The following is a 19,088-nucleotide window of genomic DNA, read 5'->3' as shown; positions in this document are numbered from 1 at the left end:
TACCACTATATTTCAAGTGTCCCTAACACAACCTTCCCCTAAATTATGAGTGATTTTAAGTAGCCCATTGATACACAGCTTTATGAGAATAAGCTCTACAAATGTATTTTCCTAGTAAAAGAACAGGTTTTCATTATAATTCTCCCCTTCCTCAACTTATTTTTGATTTTTATTATCCCCTTACTTTTAAAAAAGAAAAAAAATATAACAAAGAAAATGCTTTACCAAAATCTTGCATAATCATGGTATGGGCCATTCTAGAGTCTGGCGTGTGCAATCCAAGACTTCCACCACCTGAATCCATACTTAGCAAAGTTCATTCACCAATATCTGCAAAAGAAATGGCTTTTAAAATAGTTTTAATATGTTTAGCCCAAAGTTACTTGTTTTGAGAAAAAAAAAATGCAATTGACAATATGCCTTTCAACCAAGTGTGGAAAGCTCATTACAAAAGAAAGCAAAACAAAGAAAAACCATGGTTAGATGCTTTATGTGACAACTATAAATAAAAGAAGTGCCAAGTGGAAGTAAACCAAAAAATAATGGAGACGAAGGCACAGTCAAGCTGATGAGCCATAGGGAAGTGGTAGAAGAAAGCAAAACAACAAAACTGCAGTGCTAAAGTTCCAGTTAAAACATAGGTTATAAAAGAAGAACGAGATGACAACAAACAATAGTTAGGATATTTATACATTACTAGAGGACTCAGATGTCTAGTATTAGTGAATTTCATCCACTGGCTCTCATCCATTTCTTCCAGACCCAGATCAGCCCTGCAGCGGAGCTCTGCAGATAAACTTGTATTCACCTCTGGCTCCCAGGGTTCTACTTATAATGTAAAATGTTCTATCCCAGTTTCCCCGGAGTTCTTTGAACCAGTAAGGACTTCTGGCCTCACTCTACTACATTCTCTTGTCTCAGTTTTGAGGACTCATGAAACATGACTGCTTCCTAAATATGGTAAAAATAAGATCAATCACATATAAACATTTAGCAAATTACTTATCATATCATTTACTTGTAATTGTACAACTGATTTTTTATTAGTGATTAATAAAATTATGCTAGCTTCATGGTGGTTTTGAAAACAAGGGCTTAATCTATTTCATTTCAAATGACTTATCCTATATTTAAGATTATTTGATAGTATGGAACATAAAGTCAGATGCTGTCACTCAATATATTTCTTAGAAATATATATGTGCATTTTCTCTTCAAACATAAGATTCTAAGTAAATCAGCAAAAACCTGTCCGTTTTATAAGGCATCTATCTCCTTTTCACGTAGGAGTGCTTAATAAATTGTACCGTATTGGACAACAGATAAAGCTGCATCCTTAATGAAAGTTTTAGAAAGGTGCCATGTAATACAACTTAATATATTCTTAAATAAATGGGATGGCTAAATTGGTATTCAAGGGGCAGGAGAGTCTCACAGAGTAACCCCTATCAATATTTCAGGTGTATACATAAATATGCTACAGAAGGTGACATTTCTATATATCAAACGATTCAGACAGAATTACTTTATGTACGAGCAAAACTTCACATTTTTAGAAATTCTTAGTTGTGTTTTATGTTTTTTCAAATGCCACATTGTTTTCTGCTTTGCTGTTATGCAAAATGAGGTCCAGAGGCCAAGACAGTTCACAATAAACTACCTGTGTGTTAACAAAATAAATCTGAAAGGGATTTGTTCTTAACATTTAAAACTGTGTACTATTCGGATTTTAATTAGAGTAATTACTTTCTTTACCACATAACTAATAGAACAACTACAAATGTCTTAAAATGTTTTTAAAAACTTAATTTTATTAAACTGTTAAATAAGATAAAACAGTAAGTAATTGGTTAATCACCTTTATATGAGTGTCTCGAAGAAATTGTAGATTTTCTTACATAAAGTAAAATCTGCAGTCATTTCTTTTTATTTTTCCTTCTGTGCTACGTTATTTTCTTTGGGAAAACGCTCTCTTTACCTATTATAAAAATACATTCAAAATCAGATACTTTAAAACATTTTAAACTAAGTTTCTTACACAACTTAATATTCTTCTTTACACCTGAACTTGCATAGCGAGGCTGGGAAGGGTTCATATGCTCAAATCTGTAGTAATCTTAAAAGCAACCAAATGGATTCCAACAAAAACAACTACTGACTACATTAGCAATGTTTTTATACTTAGAATGCTACCACTTGATTAAACCAAAATCTTCTCTAAAGCACATCTTAAAAATCACAAACAACACCTTATTTTAGAAAGTGAAAGAGAACCAAGGGCAAGCTTTATCCTTGCCAAATCCATACTGAAAAGTCTGCACTAGCACTCAATGAAGTGTAAAAATTACAACACATAGGGCAACTATTATAAAAGTATTACACTGTGTGAATACCAAATAAATAAACTGGAGTATCTTTCCCCACATAGGAAGTTTCAATAAAATCAATAATAAATGAGGTATGAAAACAGCAGTGTGTTAAGTATTTAATAACCATTGGAGATAGCTAGGCTTCTTGGTCTTCTCCAGAGTGTATCTCACATCCTTACTGAATGGAGATAACCCACCAAGTACGTTTCAAGTAAACATCTTTCCATTAATGCATGGGGAGCGGAAATCACAAAAAGAAAATCTGTCCCTTCTAACATAACTCATTCAGGACCTAGCTTCTCAGTGATGTCAATAGGGTGACGGATAGATGAGAAATGGTAAGGCGGCAGAACAAGAGAATGCGAAAGTAGTGTTTGCAGAGATGGGAGACAAAGGAGCCCTGGCAAGTAGCAGTATTGCAGCTTTGGACGCAGCCCTCTTCCCGCATAAGTCTCCTTTTCCCACGACCATGCCAAGTTTCAATCATTTCGAGCGGAAGGCACACACGTGCCCTCTGAGGTATTACCCATCTGACTAGATCTTAAACCTAAGAGAACCTTCGCAGTAGAAAGGAAGAGACCGATGAGACCAGAATACCCTTTCCCCTCCTCCCTCCTCTCACTTGGTGCAGCGGTCGCCACCGCTGCTACCCACGCCGTGCTGCCCAGCCCCTCAGCCTCCTCCAGCTTCCTCTGCCCCGCTACGTGGGAGACGGTTGGGAACCAAAATGGTGGTGTTTTAGTGTAGGCGACAGTTGTCGCACACGCCTCCCCCCTCCCCCCAACTCCCAGGCTCTGACGGCTCCCAGTCCCCTAAAATGCCGATTCGGTGCCACTTCCTCGCACACGCCGCCATCCCTCGCGCATTCCAAAGGTTACTATTAGCTCGGTCAGGGGGCGGGGGCGAGGCGACGGGGGCGCCAGTGAAAGGAATATCGGGTGGAGGGATAGCTGAGAGAAAATGCCAGGGGGACGCTGCATTCTTCACTTCACCGTTTTGTTTTCCGCCATTTTCCCGTCACCCTAAACCACCGACGGTCTCAACGACGGCTCTAGCTCCCTGGGGCTCTGGCCTAGGGAAAGAAGAGGTTGGCTAAGAGGGAAAACCCTTACTTTCCTCAATTCCTCCAGCCCCCGGCAACGGCTGAAGAGGAAAACTCCGCCCGAGGCTGGAGGAAAGCTCAGGGACTGGACGCCACTTCCATTGTTCCCTTCGCCCTACGCTACACGCTGGGTGTGAGCCTCTCCTCCCTTCAGACAAGAGACACTGAACACGGTGGATCCACGTCCCTCTAGTTTCTCCTCAGGAGTCTCCTTACCTGCTGCTGCAGCTGCAGCTGCCGCTGCCGCCGCCGCTGCCGCCGCCTCCGTGCCGCCAGTCGGACTGTGACCGCGCTCTGGATGGCTGCGGGGGGCGGCAGCTGTGGATCCCTTAAGGTCCTCACATTCGGGTTTCCGAGGTTCCGCAGCCAGAGCCAATCACAATCTACTCTGCGTCTGGGAGGCGCGCCGCCTAGTTCTCCTTTATATTGCTGCTGACATGCTGAGGTTGCATTACGTCACGCTACCCTTGCTGCAGGGTAGGGGGCCAGAGGGGGGTCTCGCGCACGCGCGCGCGCGGGAGATCGAGGCGCCCGCGCTAGGTTAGTGCGAGACCCCGCCGGCTTGAGGCGGGGGCTGAGCGCGGGCCAAGTCCAAGTGCGCAAGCCCAGATCTTGGCGCGCCCTGAGGAGTTTCTGTGGGAAGATTTTCCGTTTTCCAGGTTTCCCAAGGGAAACGAAGAACGGGAGTGGGAGAATCGATGACTGGACCTCTAATAGATGTTGGACGACTTAAAAAAAAAAAAAAAAAAGTATCGGCCCTACCCTCGAGGATTTGACAAATTAAGCTGGCCAGAGTGATAAGAGGTATGCCTCTCCCCAATAAAACCTGTGTGTGTGTATTGCAGTTTCCCTTTCTCCCTCCCTTCATTTCTTTTCTATTTTGTAATGGTAGACAATTCGATGAAGAAAGTAAAGGAGAATGAAGAAAGGTATATAAAGGAAAAGGTGAACAAGGGACCTCAATGAAGTGGACACTAAATATCTCATGAATGTGTCACTTTCAGCTTCTGTCTGCAAAAAGTGGGAGGACAGTGAGAAATTCATTGGGTGAGGGGTGGGGAAAAGAGTGATGAGATATGATGAAAGGTAGGTGGGGACTAGATTTTGTAAGCAAAGGGTCTTAGGTTTTGCGATTTTAGCTTTAATTCTATAAGCATTTGGAATCAATAGCAGTGTTTAAGCAGGGAAAGGATAGGATCTTAAAGAAAGTAACTCTGTCTTTGCAAATCATTTGAATATTTACAAATAAAACATTATTATTCTAGATTCTAGATACATTCTTCAGGTCTCTATAACCTGATATACCACTAAAAGTTTTGATAAAATTATAGAAGATGTGAAAGTCCTAGCACAGTACCTGGCTCATAGTAGACCAGGAGTCGGCAAACTTTCTCTATAAAGGGCCAGATAGTAAATATTTTATTTTTGTAAATAAATAGTAGTAAGCAAAATATTTTTTGAGGGCTATAGCATCTCTGTCACAACTACTCTGCTCTGCCATTGTAGCCCCAAAGTGGCCATAGACACGTTCAGCAGAATGAGGAGATATAATTTCCAAGCTTGAAAAGGGTGAAATTCAGTTATTACTAAAACGTGAAGTGTGATAGATAGATAGATAGATAGATAGATAGATAGATAGATAGATAGATAGATAGATAGATAGATAAGAGGTTGGTAAATTACCTTCCAGTGTGAGGTTCAAAGTTTCTCTGCAAGAAATGCAATTTCTGCAGAACCCATACACAGTGGGCAAAGAGAAGGAGCACGCTCGTGAGCACGCATTTGGGGTGTGTGTGTGTGTGTGTGTATGTGCATGTGTAATGATGGTAAAATATTTGTTTTCCTTACTCTTGAGTTCCAGGGAGAGATAAGTGAGCATGGCTGTGTTCCAGTAGAACTTTATTTATGAATACTGACATTTGAATTTTATTTCATCTTAATGCATAGTGAAAAATTATTCTTTGATTTTTTTCAACTATTAAAAATGTAAAAATCACTCTGAGTCATAGGCCATAGAATAACAGGCAGCAGTCCAGATTTGACTTGTAGGCCATAGTTTGCTCCCCTCTATAGGTTTCATTTACTTAAGCTTTTATTTTCCATTCTAGAAGAAGAAAGATATTTTTATGAGTATGTCCTCATACATGACATTTTTCTATATTGGATAGCCTGGCAAATACTACTTGTAGTCTTGTCTCAGTGGTAATTTCAACAGGACACTCAAAGAAGAAAGCTGAGAAAGATGTGAGGTTTTTATATCAATCACCTTTGTGAATGGTACACTGTGGGAGATAATTTTTAAAACCTGAAGGCCATCCTTGCTCTTCCCTCTTTCTCCAAACATCTAGTCAATGAAAATATCCTGAGAATTCTTCCACCTTAATATCCATGGAATTAATCCCCTTTTTACCTAACATCATTACCTTGTTCAGGTTCACATGCCTTCTTAACTGGAGTATTGCAACACCTTGCGATCTAGTTCCTCTGTGTCCATTTACTCGCCAAATTCCCAAATCAAAAGTGACAAAATCAGAAAAATATATCACATTGATTCTCCCCATTCCATTTTCACTTCAGTTGAGGCCCTCACCAGTGGGACAGTAGTAATAGTCTTCTGACTTATTTCTCTGATCCACTTGATATCTTTACAGTGTAGAGTCTGCATCATCACTGAATTCACTTGCAAACAAAACAAACAAAACTGATTATCTTACTCCCCTGCTTAAACATTACTATCAATTTCCACTAAAAGTCAAGGATAACACCCAGACGAGTACAGAAAGAGAATTATGGGAATCCCAGCTGGGGAACAATGGGGAGACCATCCAACATATGTCCTTTAGATATTTGGCCAATACTTATTTAAAGGAAGAAACTGACTAATATATGGGGGAAAAAAACTGTTAGATCTGGCTGTTTATGCTATTTTGGAAAATAGTATTGTTTTTATATGCATGCATTAGCATTTTTGAAGTTTCATGTTAGTCTGAAGACCAATAATATTAATTAGGTGCTATAAACTTTGTAATTTATAGCTTCTTTGTTATGTAGGTGGCTCACTTCCCTCCCTCTACTAGCCTTGGTAATCCTGGCCAACTAATAGTGTTTTGCTATGGTACATTTAAAAATTGCTGTCCCTTCTGCCTCTGGACTCACAATTTGTTGTCAACTATATTATCTTCAATCTTAACCTCATCTAGGAAAACTCATACCCTGCTTTCACTGTAACCTGGGCAACTCCCAAGGAGATAATCTAAAGAAAATTAACATGAACATATTCTGGGTTATCTAGAAAACCTCCTTATAACTAAATACTGTCGTACATTATCAACACTCACATTTGTATTTGTATTTACAGCACATTAACACCAGATAGTAATATTTTAATTGTTTTGAGGCGATTTGAAGTGAAGGCATCATACTTTGTTTTTAAATTATCTGGTTCTATCAGGTTCACTATACATAATACAATTTCTTGGTAGTTAGAATAGAGTGGTGGGGGAAGTGAGTCAGCCCATAGTGTACAATAAGGCAAACCACATTCAATATGCCAATGCAGAGTCATATTCATGTTGTGAACTGCAACTTAATTTCAGCAAAGCAATATAATTCATAACATGAAATTAATGCTGTTAAATTATTGATTTTGTTGTTTATTGTGTGGTTTTATAATTATATAAGCATCATAAGCTCAAAGCATTCATTTTTTTCTATTTTATTTTAAAATTTCAACTTTTATTTTACATTCAGGGGTTACATGTGGAGACTTGTTACATGGGTATATTGCGTGATGCTGAAGTTTGGTGTATGAATGATCCCATCACTCAGGTAGTGAACATAGTACCCAACAGGTAGTTTTTTAGCACTTGCCCGCCCTCCTTCTCTCCCCTCTCCAGTAGTCCTCAGTGTCTGTTTCCATGTTTGTGTCCATGTGTACCCAATCAAAGCATTCATATATATATTGCTCTACTGTTGTTCATATTTAAGTAACATTATAATAAAACTACCATAATTTAAATGAACATTGAGAGCACAATTTTTCCTTTCAAATAGTCTAATAAAAAATACAAAATGACATACAAAAAGTCTGTAAATACTATGCCACGTAAAAGGTACCAGGCCTCCTTGGGGGGAATAGCAAATTCCAAGTTTGAGATAAAAAAAAAAAAAACAACGAGATGAGATTGTGACACATTGTGTCAGAGAGCAGGGGTACCATCAAAGTCTAATGTCAAAAGTACACAGGAGGCCGGGCGCAGTGGCTCATGCCTGTAATCCCAGCACTTTGGGAGGCTGAGGTGGGAGGATCACAAGGTTAGGAGATCGAGACCACCCTGGCTAATACGGTGAAACCCCGTCTCTACTAAAAATCCAAAAAAAAAAAAAAAAATACACAGGAGCATCAAACAATAATAGTAACTTTGATGAAAACACATTGACTATATAAAAATTCATGAGTTGATTAATGATACCGATAGACAGGGATCTCCCTACTCCCAAAGAATGAAACCTCATTGAATACCATTTAAGGTAAATAGAACATCGATTCCTTATTCTGACAATTAGCAGTCAAAAGAAAAAAAAATCAGTATTTTATTCTGCTTTTTCTGTACAAACTTTCAGAACAACCAGAAAGCCCTAGTTTGATAAGAGAAAGTTCTTTTTGCAAGAAATACGGTTAGTAAATGTTGAAAAAAAATCCAGAAATAAATGTAGAAAATCACTATTTTACAATCTCCAATGATGTAACAGATCCAGGCAAGGATCGTCAGTGGGTGAAACATGAGATGGAAAAGTTTATAAAGGAGTTCAGGCCGTCTTAACCTGAACCCTGTAAAAATTTTATCATTGACAGCATTTGGTATTGTCATTATTCTTTATTTCAGCTGATCAGATAGTTGTATAGTGATATCTCATTGTATGACAGTTAATAATTTGTCTAATAACTAATAATTAACATCTGTTTGTGTCCTTATTTGCCATAACTTCTTTGATGAAGCATCCATTTAAGTTCTTTGCCCATCTTTTAATGCGGTTGTTTCCTTACTATTGAGTTTTCAGAGTTTAAAAAAAATACATTTTCTGGATAGTAATCCTTTATCAGATAGTGATTTGAAAATGTTTTCTGTACATCATTACTGGGTCTTTTCATTCACTTTACAGTGCCTGGGGCAGAAAAAAAGTTTTCAAATTTGATGAAGTCGAATTTGTCATTTTATTTTCCTTGCATGCGTTGTGCTTTGGTGTCAGTTTTAAGGTTTCTTTCCCTAAAAGTTTAACGTTTTAGTTTTTACATTTACATATATTATTTATTTTGAGTTGGTCTTTATATAAAGTGTGAAATTTAGGTTAAGGTTCATTTTCAAAGGTTCTAGCAATATTTGTTCAAAAGACAACCCTTTCTCCACTGAATTGCCTGTGTATCTTTGTAAAAATATCAAATGGCTATATTCATGTAGGTGCATATCTGTCCTATTTTTTAGTTTCCATTGATTTTTGTATCTGTCCCTTTATAAACACTACTCTGACTTTATTACTTCAGCTTTATAGTAACTTTTAAAATTAAGTAGTGTGATTCCTCTAACTTTGTTTTTCTCTGTCAAAATGTAATGAACTATTCTAGTGCTTGTGTCTTTACATGTAAATTTGAATATTAGCTTGTCTATATCCATACAAATTTCTGCTGGGATTTTGGTTGATATTGTGTTAATCTATAGATCTCTTTGAGGGAGAATTGACATCATTACTATAATGATTGTTCTATTCATGAACACAGTATGTCCATTTATTTAGGTCTTCTTGGATTTCTTTCATCAGTGTTTTGTCATTTTCAGTATATACATTCTGTGCATGCTTTGTTAGGCTTATATGAAACATTTTCAGTTTTAGGAGCTATTGTAAATGGCATTTTTAAAATTACAGTTTCAAATTTTTCTCTGTATTTAGGTATAAGCAGTTTGAATATAATATGTCTGGGCTTGGACTTTTTTGTGTTTATCCTGTTTAGGGTTCACTCAGCTTATTTTATTTTATTTTATTTTATTTTATTTTATTTATCGTGGTAAGAACACTTAATATGGTATCAGCCCTTTCAACAAATATTTAATTGTACAATGCAGTATTGTTAATTAAAGGCACAATATTGTACAGCATATTTGTAGATATTAATCACTTGAGTACTGAAACTTTATATACATTAAAAACAATTGCACATTTCCCAGTCCCCCAGCCCCTAAGAATCACCACTTTACTCTTTCATTCTATGAGTTTGACAATTTTATTGTATTTTTTGTATTTAATATTTATGGGTACATAGTAGGTATATATATTTCTGGAATACAGGAGTTTAATACAGACATACAATGTGTAATAAACACGTCTCAGGGAAAATGGGGTATCTGTCATCCCAAGCATTTATCATTTCTTTGTGTGACAATCCAATTATATTCTTTTAGTTATTTCTAAATGTGCAATAAGTAATTGTTGACTGTAGTCACACTACTGTGCTACCAGACACCAGATCTTTTTCATTCTATTGAACTATATTTTTTGTGCCTATTCACTATCCCCACTTACCCCAACCTCCCACTACATGTCCCAGCCTCTAGTAACCGTAATTCTGGTCTCTATTTCCATGAGTTCAATTGTTTTAATTTTTAGCTCCAACAAATAAGTGAGAGCATGCAAAGTTTGTGTTTCTGTGCCTGGCTTATTTCACTTAACAGAATGACCTCCAGTTCCATCCATGTTGTTGCAAATGACAGGATGTCATTCTTTTCTATGCCTGAGTAGTACTCCATTGTGTATATGTACCACATTTTCTTTATCCATTCATTTGTTGATGGACGCTTAGGTTGCTTCCAAATCTTAGCTATTGTGAGCAAGGAAATACAGATACCTCTTCAATATACTGAATTCCTTTCTTTGGGGTATATATGTAGCAGTGGGATTGCTAGATTATATGGTAGCTCTACTTTTAGTTTTTTGAGGAACCTCCAAACTGTTCTTTATAGTGGTTGTACTAATTTACATTCCCACCAACTGTGTACAAGAGTTCTGTTTCCTCCACATACTCACCAGCATTTGTTATTGCCTGTCTTTCGGATAAAATCCATTTTTTTCTGGGGTGAGATAATATCTCACTATAATTTTGATTTGCATTTCTCTGATTATCAATTATGTTGTGCACGTTTTTATACACCCGTTTGCAATTTGTATGCCTTCTATTGAGAAATGTCTACTCAGATATTTGGCCCATTTTTAAATTGAATTACTGGATTTTTTTTCGTATTGTTTGAGCTCCGTATATGTTCTGGTTATTAATCCCTTGTCAGATGGGTAGTTTGTAAATATATTCTCCCATTTTGTGAATTGTCTGTACATTTTGTTGATTATTTCCTTTGCTGTGCATAAGCTGTTTAACTTGATATGATCCTATTTGTCCATTTTTTCTTTGGTCCTGTGCTTCTGGGGTATTACTTAAGAAATCTTTGCCCAGATAAATGTACTGGAGAGTTTCCCCCAATGTTTTTTCTATTAGTAGTTTATTAGCTTGAAGTCTTATATTTAAGTACTTAATCTATTTGGATTTGCTTTTTGTATATGGTGAGGAATAGGGATCTAGTTTCATTCTCTGCATATACAAATCCAGTTTTCCCAGCACCATTTATTGAAGAGACTGTCTTTACCCCAGTGTATGTTCTTGGCACCTTTAGTGAAAATCAATTCAGTGTAGGTGTGTGGATTTGTTTCTCGATATTGATTTGGAATTGGTTCTCTATTCTGTTCCATTAATTAATGTGTCTGTTTTAATGCCAAGACCATGCTGCTTTGTTTACTATAGCTCTGTAGTGTAATTTGAAGTCAGGTAATGTGATTCCTCCAGTTTTGTTCTTTTTGCTTAAGATAGCTTTAGCTATTCTGCATCTTTTCTGCTTCTGTATAAATTTTAGGATTGCTAATTGTAGCAATCCTAACAAACATGGATTATCTTTTCCGTTTTTTGTCCTATTCAATCTATTTCATCAGTGTTTTATAGTTTTAATTATATAGACCTTTAATTTCTTACATTAATTCATAGGCACTTAATTTTATGTGTGGATATTTTAAATGGGATTTTAAAAAATTTCTTTTTCAGATTGTTCACTGTTGGCATGTAGAAACACTACCGATTTCATATCCTGTAATGTTACTGAATTTGTTTACCAGTTCTCATAGTTTTTGTGTGAAATCTTTAGATTTTTTCCAAATAGAAGATCATAGCATCTGCAAACAAGGATAATTTGGCTTCTTCCTTTTAAATTCAGATGCCCTTTATTTCTTCTGTCTGATTGGTCTAAGTAGGACTTCCAGTACCACGTTGAATGATATTCATGAAAGTGGGCATCCTTGTCATGTTCCATATCTTAAAGGAAAGGCTTTCAGTATTTCCCCATTCATTATGATACTAGCTATGAGTCTGTCATATATGACTTTTACTGTGTTGTGGTACATTCCTTCTATTACCAGTTTTTTGAGGGTTTTTTTTTATTATTATTATTATACTTTAAGTTGTAGGGTACATGTGCATAACGTGCAGGTTTGTTACATATGTATACTTGTGCCATGTTGGTGTGCTGCACCCATCAACTCGTCATTTACATCAGGTATAACTCCCAATGCAATCCCTCCCCCCTCCCCCCTCCCCATGATAGGCCCCGGTGTGTGATGTTCCCCTTCCTGAGTCCAAGTGATCTCATTGTTCAGTTCCCACCTATGAGTGAGAATATGCGGTGTTTGGTTTTCTGTTCTTGTGATAGTTTGCTAAGAATGATGGTTTCCAGCTGCATCCATGTCCCTACAAAGGACACAAAGTCATCATTTTTGATGGCTGCATAGTATTCCATGGTGTATATGTGCCACATTTTCTTAATCCAATCTGTCACTGATGGACATTTGGGTTGATTCCAAGTCTTTGCTATTGTGAATAGTGCTGCAATAAACATACGTGTGCATGTGTCTTTATAGCAGCATAATTTATAATCCTTTGGGTATATCCCCAGTAATGGGATGGCTGGGTCATATGGTACATCTAGTTCTAGATCCTTGAGGAATCGCCATACTGTTTTCCATAATGGTTGAACTAGTTTACAATCCCACCAACAGTGTAAAAGTGTTCCTGTTTCTCCACATCCTCTCCAGCACCTGTTGTTTCCTGACTTTTTAATGATCGCCATTCTAACTGGTGTGAGATGGTATCTCATTGTGGTTTTGATTTGCATTTCTCTGATGGCCAGTGATGATGAGCATTTTTTCATGTGTCTGTTGGCTGTATGAATGTCTTCTTTTGAGAAATGTCTGTTCATATCCTTTGCCCACTTTTTGATTGGGTTGTTTGTGTTTTTCTTGTAAATTTGTTTGAGTTCTTTGTAGATTCTGGATATTAGCCCTTTGTCAGATGAGTAGATTGCAAAAATTTTCTCCCATTCTGTAGGTTGCCTGTTCACTCTGATGGTAGTTTCTTTTGCTGTGCAGAAGCTCTTTGGTTTAATGAGATCCCATTTGTCAATTTTGGCTTTTGCTGCCATTGCTTTTGGTGTTTCAGACATGAAGTCTTTGCCCATGCCTATGTCCTGAATGGTACTACCTAGGTTTTCCTCTAGGATTTTTATGGTATTAGGTCTAACATTTAAGTCTCTAATCCATCTTGAATTAATTTTCGTATAAGGAGTAAGGAAAGGATCCAGTTTCAGCTTTCTACTTATGGCTAGCCAATTTTCCCAGCACCATTTATTAAATAGGGAATCCTTTCCCCATTTCTTGTTTCTCTCAGGTTTGTGAAAGATCAGATGGCTGTAGATGTGTGGTATTATTTCTGAGGACTCTGTTCTGTTCCATTGGTCTATATCTCTGTTTTGGTACCAGTACCATGCTGTTTTGGTTACTGTAGCCTTGTAGTATAGTTTGAAGTCAGGTAGCGTGATGCCTCCAGCTTTGTTCTTTTGACTTAGGATTGTCTTGGGGATGCAGGCTCTTTTTTGGTTCCATATGAACTTTAAAGCAGTTTTTTCCAATTCTGTGAAGGAACTCATTGATAGCTTGATGGGGATGGCATTGAATCTATAAATTACCTTGGGCAGTATGGCCATTTTCACGATATTGATTCTTCCTATCCATGAGCATGGTATGTTCTTCCATTTGTTTGTGTCCTCTTTTATTTCACTGAGCAGTGGTTTGTAGTTCTCCTTGAAGAGGTCCTTTACATCTCTTGTCAGTTGGATTCCTAGGTATTTTATTCTCTTTGAAGCAATTGTGAATGGAAGTTCATTCCTGATTTGGCTCTCTGTTTGTCTGTTACTGGTGTATAAGAATGCTTGTGATTTTTGCACATTAATTTTGTATCCTGAGACTTTGCTGAAGTTGCTTATCAGCTTAAGGAGACTTTGGGCTGAGACAATGGGGTTTTCTAAATATACAATCATGTCATCTGCAAAGTGGGACAATTTGACTTCTTCTTTTCCTAACTGAATACCCTTGATTTCTTTCTCTTGCCTAATTGCCCTAGCCAGAACTTCCAACACTATGTTGAATAGGAGTGGTGAGAGAGGGCATCCCTGTCTTGTGCCAGTTTTCAAAGGGAATTTTTCCAGTTTTTGCCCATTCAGTATGATATTGGCTGTGGGTTTGTCATAAATAGCTCTTATTATTTTGAGGTACGTTCCATCAATACCGAATTTATTGAGCGTTTTTAGCATGAAGGGCTGTTGAATTTTGTCAAAAGCCTTTTCTGCATCTATTGAGATAATCATGTGGTTCTTGTCTTTGGTTCTGTTTATATGCTGGATTATGTTTATTGATTTGCGAATGTTGAACCAGCCTTGCATCCCAGGGATGAAGCCCACTTGATCATGGTGGATAAGCTTTTTGATGTGTTGCTGAATCCGGTTTGCCAGTATTTTATTGAGGATTTTTGCATCGATGTTCATCAGGGATATTGGTCTAAAATTATCTTTTTTTGTTGTGTCTCTGCCAGGCTTTGGTATCAGGATGATGTTGGCCTCATAAAATGAGTTAGGGAGGATTTCCTCTTTTTCTATTGATTGGAATAGTTTCAGAAGGAATGGTACCAACTCCTCCTTGTACCTCTGGTAGAATTCAGCTGTGAATCCATCTGGTCCTGGACTTTTTTTGGTTGGTAGGCTATTAATTATTGCCTCAATTTCAGAGCCTGCTATTGGTCTATTCAGGGATTCAACTTCTTCCTGGTTTAGTCTTGGAAGAGTGTAAGTGTCCAGGAAATTATCCATTTCTTCTAGATTTCCCAGTTGATTTGCGTAGAGGTGTTTATAGTATTCTCTGATGGTAGTTTGTATTTCTGTGGGGTCGGTGGTGATATCCCCTTTATCATTTTTAATTGCATCGATTTGATTCCTCTCTCTTTTCTTCTTTATTAGTCTGGCTAGTGGTCTGTCAATTTTGTTGATCTTTTCAAAAAACCAACTCCTGGATTCATTGATTTTTTGGAGAGTTTTTGTGTCTCTATCTCCTTCAGTTCTGCTCTGATCTTAGTTATTTCTTGCCTTCTGCTAGCTTTCGAATGTGTTTGCTCTTGCTTCTCTAGTTCTTTTAATTGCGATGTTAGAGAGGGTTTTTATCATGAAAGATTGTTGAGCTTTATCAAATGCCTATTCAGCATCAATTGAAATCATCATATGTTTTTTGTCCTACATTTTGTTAGTATGATGTATCACATCGATTGATTTTTATGTGTTGAACCATAATTACATTCCTGGGATAACCTCACTTGGTTCATGAAGAATAATATTTTTAATGTGTTGCTGAATTCAGTTTACTAGAATTTTGAGGATTTTTGCATCAATTTTCATTAGGAATATTAACCTGTAGCGTTACTTTTCTGATATGTCTTTGGTTTTTGCATCATGGTAATATTGGTTTCATAGAATGAGTTCAGAAGCATTCATTCCCTCCTCTTCCTCTATTTTTCAGAATAGTTTGAATAGGATTGGTATTAATTCCTTAAATGTTTGGTAAAGTTCAGCAGTGAAGCCATCGAGTCCCAGAATTTTTGTTTCTGGAGACTTTATTACAGCTTCAGTCTCGTTACTTGTTATTGGTTTGTTCAGCTTTTGAATTTCTTCATGCCTCAATCTTGGTAGGTTTTACGTGTGTAGGAATTTATCAATTTCTTCTAGGTTTTCCAATTTATTAGTATATAGTTGCCCATAGTAGTCTCTAATGATTCTTTTAATTTCTATGGAATTAGTGGTAATGTCTTGTTTTTCATCTCTAATTTTATTTATTTGTGTCTTCTCTCTTTTTATCTTCATTAGTCTGGCTAAAAGTTGTTCTATTTTTAAAATCTGTTTTAAAAACCAACTTCTTATTTCATCAATCTTTTTATTGTATTTTTGTTTAAATTTCATTTATTTCTGCTCTGATCTTTATTATTATTTTTTCTACTATTTTCGGGTTTGGTTTGTTTTTGCTTTAGTAGTTCTTTAAGATGCATCATTAGGTTGTTTATTTAAAGTTTTTCTACTTTTTTGATGTAGGTGCTTATAGCTATACAATTTCCTTTTAGTACTGCTTTGGCTATATCCCATAGATTTTAGTATGTTGTGTTTCCATTTTCATTTGTTTCAATAAATTTTTCAGCTTCCTTCTTCATTTCTTCATTGCCCCACTGATCATTCAGAAGCATGTTGTTTCATTTCTGCCTGTTTGTATAGTTTCCAGAATTCTTGTAATTAATTTCTAGTTTTATTCTATTGTGGTCAGGAAAGATACTTGATGTAATTTTACTTTTTTTAATTTCTTAAGACTTATATTGTCCTATCTTGGAGAAAAATTCATGTGCTAAGGAGAAAAATGTGTATTCTGTAACTTTTGGATGAAGTGTTCTCTAAATATCTATTAGGTTCATTTGGTCGATAGTGCAGATTAAGTATTATAATGTTTCTTTGTTGATTTTCTGTACGGATGATCTGTCTCATGCTAAAATGGGAGGTCTCCATCTATTACTTTATTGTGGTGTGTCTCTCTCTTAGCAATAATAATATTTACTTTGTGTATCTGGGTGCTCTAGTGTTAGTTGCACATATAGTTGTTATAACCTCTTTCTGAATTGACGCTTTTATCATTAAGAAATCTTCTTTGTTTCTTTTTATAGTTTTTGTCTTAAAATCTATTTTGTCTCAAATAAGTATACTTACTCTTGCTCTTTTTCGGTTTTATTTGCATGGAACGTATTTTTTCATCCCTTTATTTTCAGTCTATGTGCGTCTTTATGGGTGAAGTGTGATTCTTATAAGCAGCAGATTGTTGGGTCTTCTTTTTTTAAATCTATTCAGCCATTCTATGTCTTTCAATTGGAGAGTTAAGTCTATTTACATTCAGTGTCATTATTAATATGTAAGGATTTACTCCTGCCATTTTATTTTTTGTTTTCTGGTTGTTTTGTTTTGTTTTGTTTTTCTGGTAGCATGATTTAGTTTCTTGCTTTTTAGTTTTTATAAATCTGTAGTGTGTTTTTTGATTTGAAGTTAACATGAGGCTTGCAAAGAATGTCTTGTAATTCATTACTTTAAACTGAAGGCAGCCTAATACTAATTGCATAAACTAATAAACAAAAAGAAAACTAATAAAAAGTACACTTTAGCTTTGTGTCCCATTTTAACTTTTTGTCATTTCTATTTATGTCTTAATGTACTGTCTTATGTGTTGAAAAGTTGTAGTTATTATTTTTGATCAATTTATCTTTTAGTCTTTCTATTTAAGATATGAGTAGTTTATACATTCATAATTACAGTGCTATAATATTCTGTGCTTTTCTGTGTATTTACCACTATCAGTGAATTTTGTACCTTCAGGTGATTTCTTATTACTCACTAACACCCTTTTCTTTCAGACTGATGAACTGCTTTTAGCATTTCTTGTAGGACAGACCTGGCATTGCTGAAATCCCTCAGCTTTTGTTGGTCTGGAAAGTCTTTATTTTTCTTTCATGTTCAAAGTATAATACCACTGGGTATGCTATTCCAGGGTAAAAGGTTTTTTTTCCTTCAGCACTTTAAATATGTCATGCCACTCTCTCCTGGCCTGTAAAGTTTCCACTGAAAAGTCTTCTGACAGACATATTGTAGTGTTTTTGCATGTTCATTTATTTTATCTTGCTGTGTTTAGTATCCTTTCTTTATCCTTGACCTTTGGAAATTTGATTATTAGGTATTTTAAGGTAGTATAATTTAGGTTACATTTGCTTGGTGTTTTATAACCTCCTTGTACTTGAATATTGACATCTTTCTCTAGGTTTGGTACGTTCTCTGTTATTATCCCTTTGAACAAGCTGTCTATCCTGATCTCTATCTCTCTACCTCCTCTTTAAGACCAATAACTCTTAGATTTGCCCTCAGTGAGGCTATTTTCTAGATCTTGTATGCATGTTTTATTAATTTTATTCTTCCTGTTTTTGTCTCTTCTCCCTGAGTATTTTCAAATGACCTATCTCAAAGTTCAATAATTCTTTTTTCTGCTTGATCAATTATGCAGTTAAGAAAGTGATGCATTCTTCTGTATGTCCATCACATTTTTGGATTACAGAGTTTCTGCTTCGTTCTTTTTAATTATTTCAACCTCTTTGTTAAATTTATCTGATAGGAGTCTGAATTCCTTCTTTGTGTTATCTTGAATTTCTTTGAGTTTCCTCAACACAGCTATTTTGAATTATTTGTCTGAAAGGTCACATATCTCTGTCACTCTGGGATTGGTCAGTCATGCCTTGTTTAGTTTGTTTGATGAGGTCGTGTTTTCCTAGGTGGATGTTTGTGAATGTTCATTGGTGTGTGGACACTGAAGAGTTAAGTATTTCTTGTAATCTTCACAGTCTGGGCTTGTTTGAAGCCTTTCTTCTTGGGAAGGCTTTCCAGGTATTTGAAGGGACTGCAGTGTTCTAAGTTTCTGTTCACTACAGTCATATCTTCATTAGGAGATACCCCAAGACCACTAACACTGTGGTTCTACTGACTTGGTTGTCTTGGTAAAAATCTGGAAGAATTCTCTGGATTACCAGGCAGAGATTCTTTTTCTCTTCCCGTACTTTCTCCCAAATAAATGGAATCTGTCTCTCTGTACTGAGCTGCCTGGAGCTGAGGGAAGGGTGACACAAGCAACCCTGTGGCCACCACCACTGACACTGTGCTGGATCAAACCTAAAGCCAATAGGTTAAGGAGGTCTCACTTAAGGCCTGCGGTAACCACTACCTGACTACTGGCTATATTTACTCAAGGCCCTATGGCTCTACAATCTGAATGTTGTGAAGCCAGCCAGGTTTTTCCCTTCAGGATCGCAAGTTTCCCCTGTCCACAGGTAGGTCCAGAGATGTCATCCAGGAGCCAGGCCCTGGAGTTAGAAACCTTAGAAATGTACCTGGTGCTCTATTTTAGTGTGGCTGAGCTGGGACCCAAGCCACAAGTCAAAGTCCTTTACACTCTTCCTTTTTCTTTTCACAAGCAGAGGAGTTGCTTCCTGTGGCCACAAATATCCCAGAGCCATGGCGAGCACTGCCTAGATACCGCCAATGTTCACTCAAGGCCCAAGGGCTATTCATGCTGTTGTGGTG

The 19,088-nt window shown here is 36.7% G+C and overlaps 1 protein-coding gene and 1 long non-coding RNA gene across 14 annotated transcripts in view; one reads left to right on the top strand and one right to left on the bottom strand.

The window, feature by feature from the left end:
- ZNF711 (zinc finger protein 711) overlaps positions 1-3,867 on the bottom strand; it is a 28,759-nt gene extending 24,892 nt beyond the window's left edge. For 4 of the 12 annotated variants that reach the window (XM_065538087.2, XM_074028916.1, XM_005594059.4 and 1 more), the window contains exons 1-4: positions 3,688-3,867; positions 1,859-1,978; positions 698-951; positions 226-330 (exon numbers count right to left, since the gene is read on the bottom strand). Coding sequence is in view for 8 of the 12 variants with exons in the window: in XM_005594059.4 (XP_005594116.1) it covers positions 226-304 (79 nt within the window). In the remaining 4 variants the exon portion in view is untranslated. Of the gene's footprint in view, positions 1-225; positions 331-692; positions 952-1,858; positions 1,979-3,687 lie in introns of all 12 variants that reach the window. The other 8 variants (XM_074028917.1, XM_015443876.3, XM_045383582.2 and 5 more) reach the window with 3 other exon arrangements.
- Positions 3,868-3,919: 52 nt separating this feature from the next.
- The window catches only part of LOC107128528 (uncharacterized), a 103,854-nt gene continuing 88,685 nt past the window's right edge, over positions 3,920-19,088 (top strand). For both annotated transcript variants that reach the window (XR_012429799.1, XR_006695238.2), the window contains exon 1: positions 3,920-4,275. This is a non-coding gene — a long non-coding RNA (uncharacterized lncRNA). The remainder of the gene's footprint in view (positions 4,276-19,088) is intronic.

Source organism: Macaca fascicularis, chromosome X (genome assembly GCF_037993035.2).
Source record: "Macaca fascicularis isolate 582-1 chromosome X, T2T-MFA8v1.1".
Lineage (NCBI taxonomy): Eukaryota > Metazoa > Chordata > Mammalia > Primates > Cercopithecidae > Macaca > Macaca fascicularis.
The sequence above is the reverse complement of the archived record's forward strand: the minus strand, read 5'-3'. Positions and strand labels throughout refer to the sequence as shown.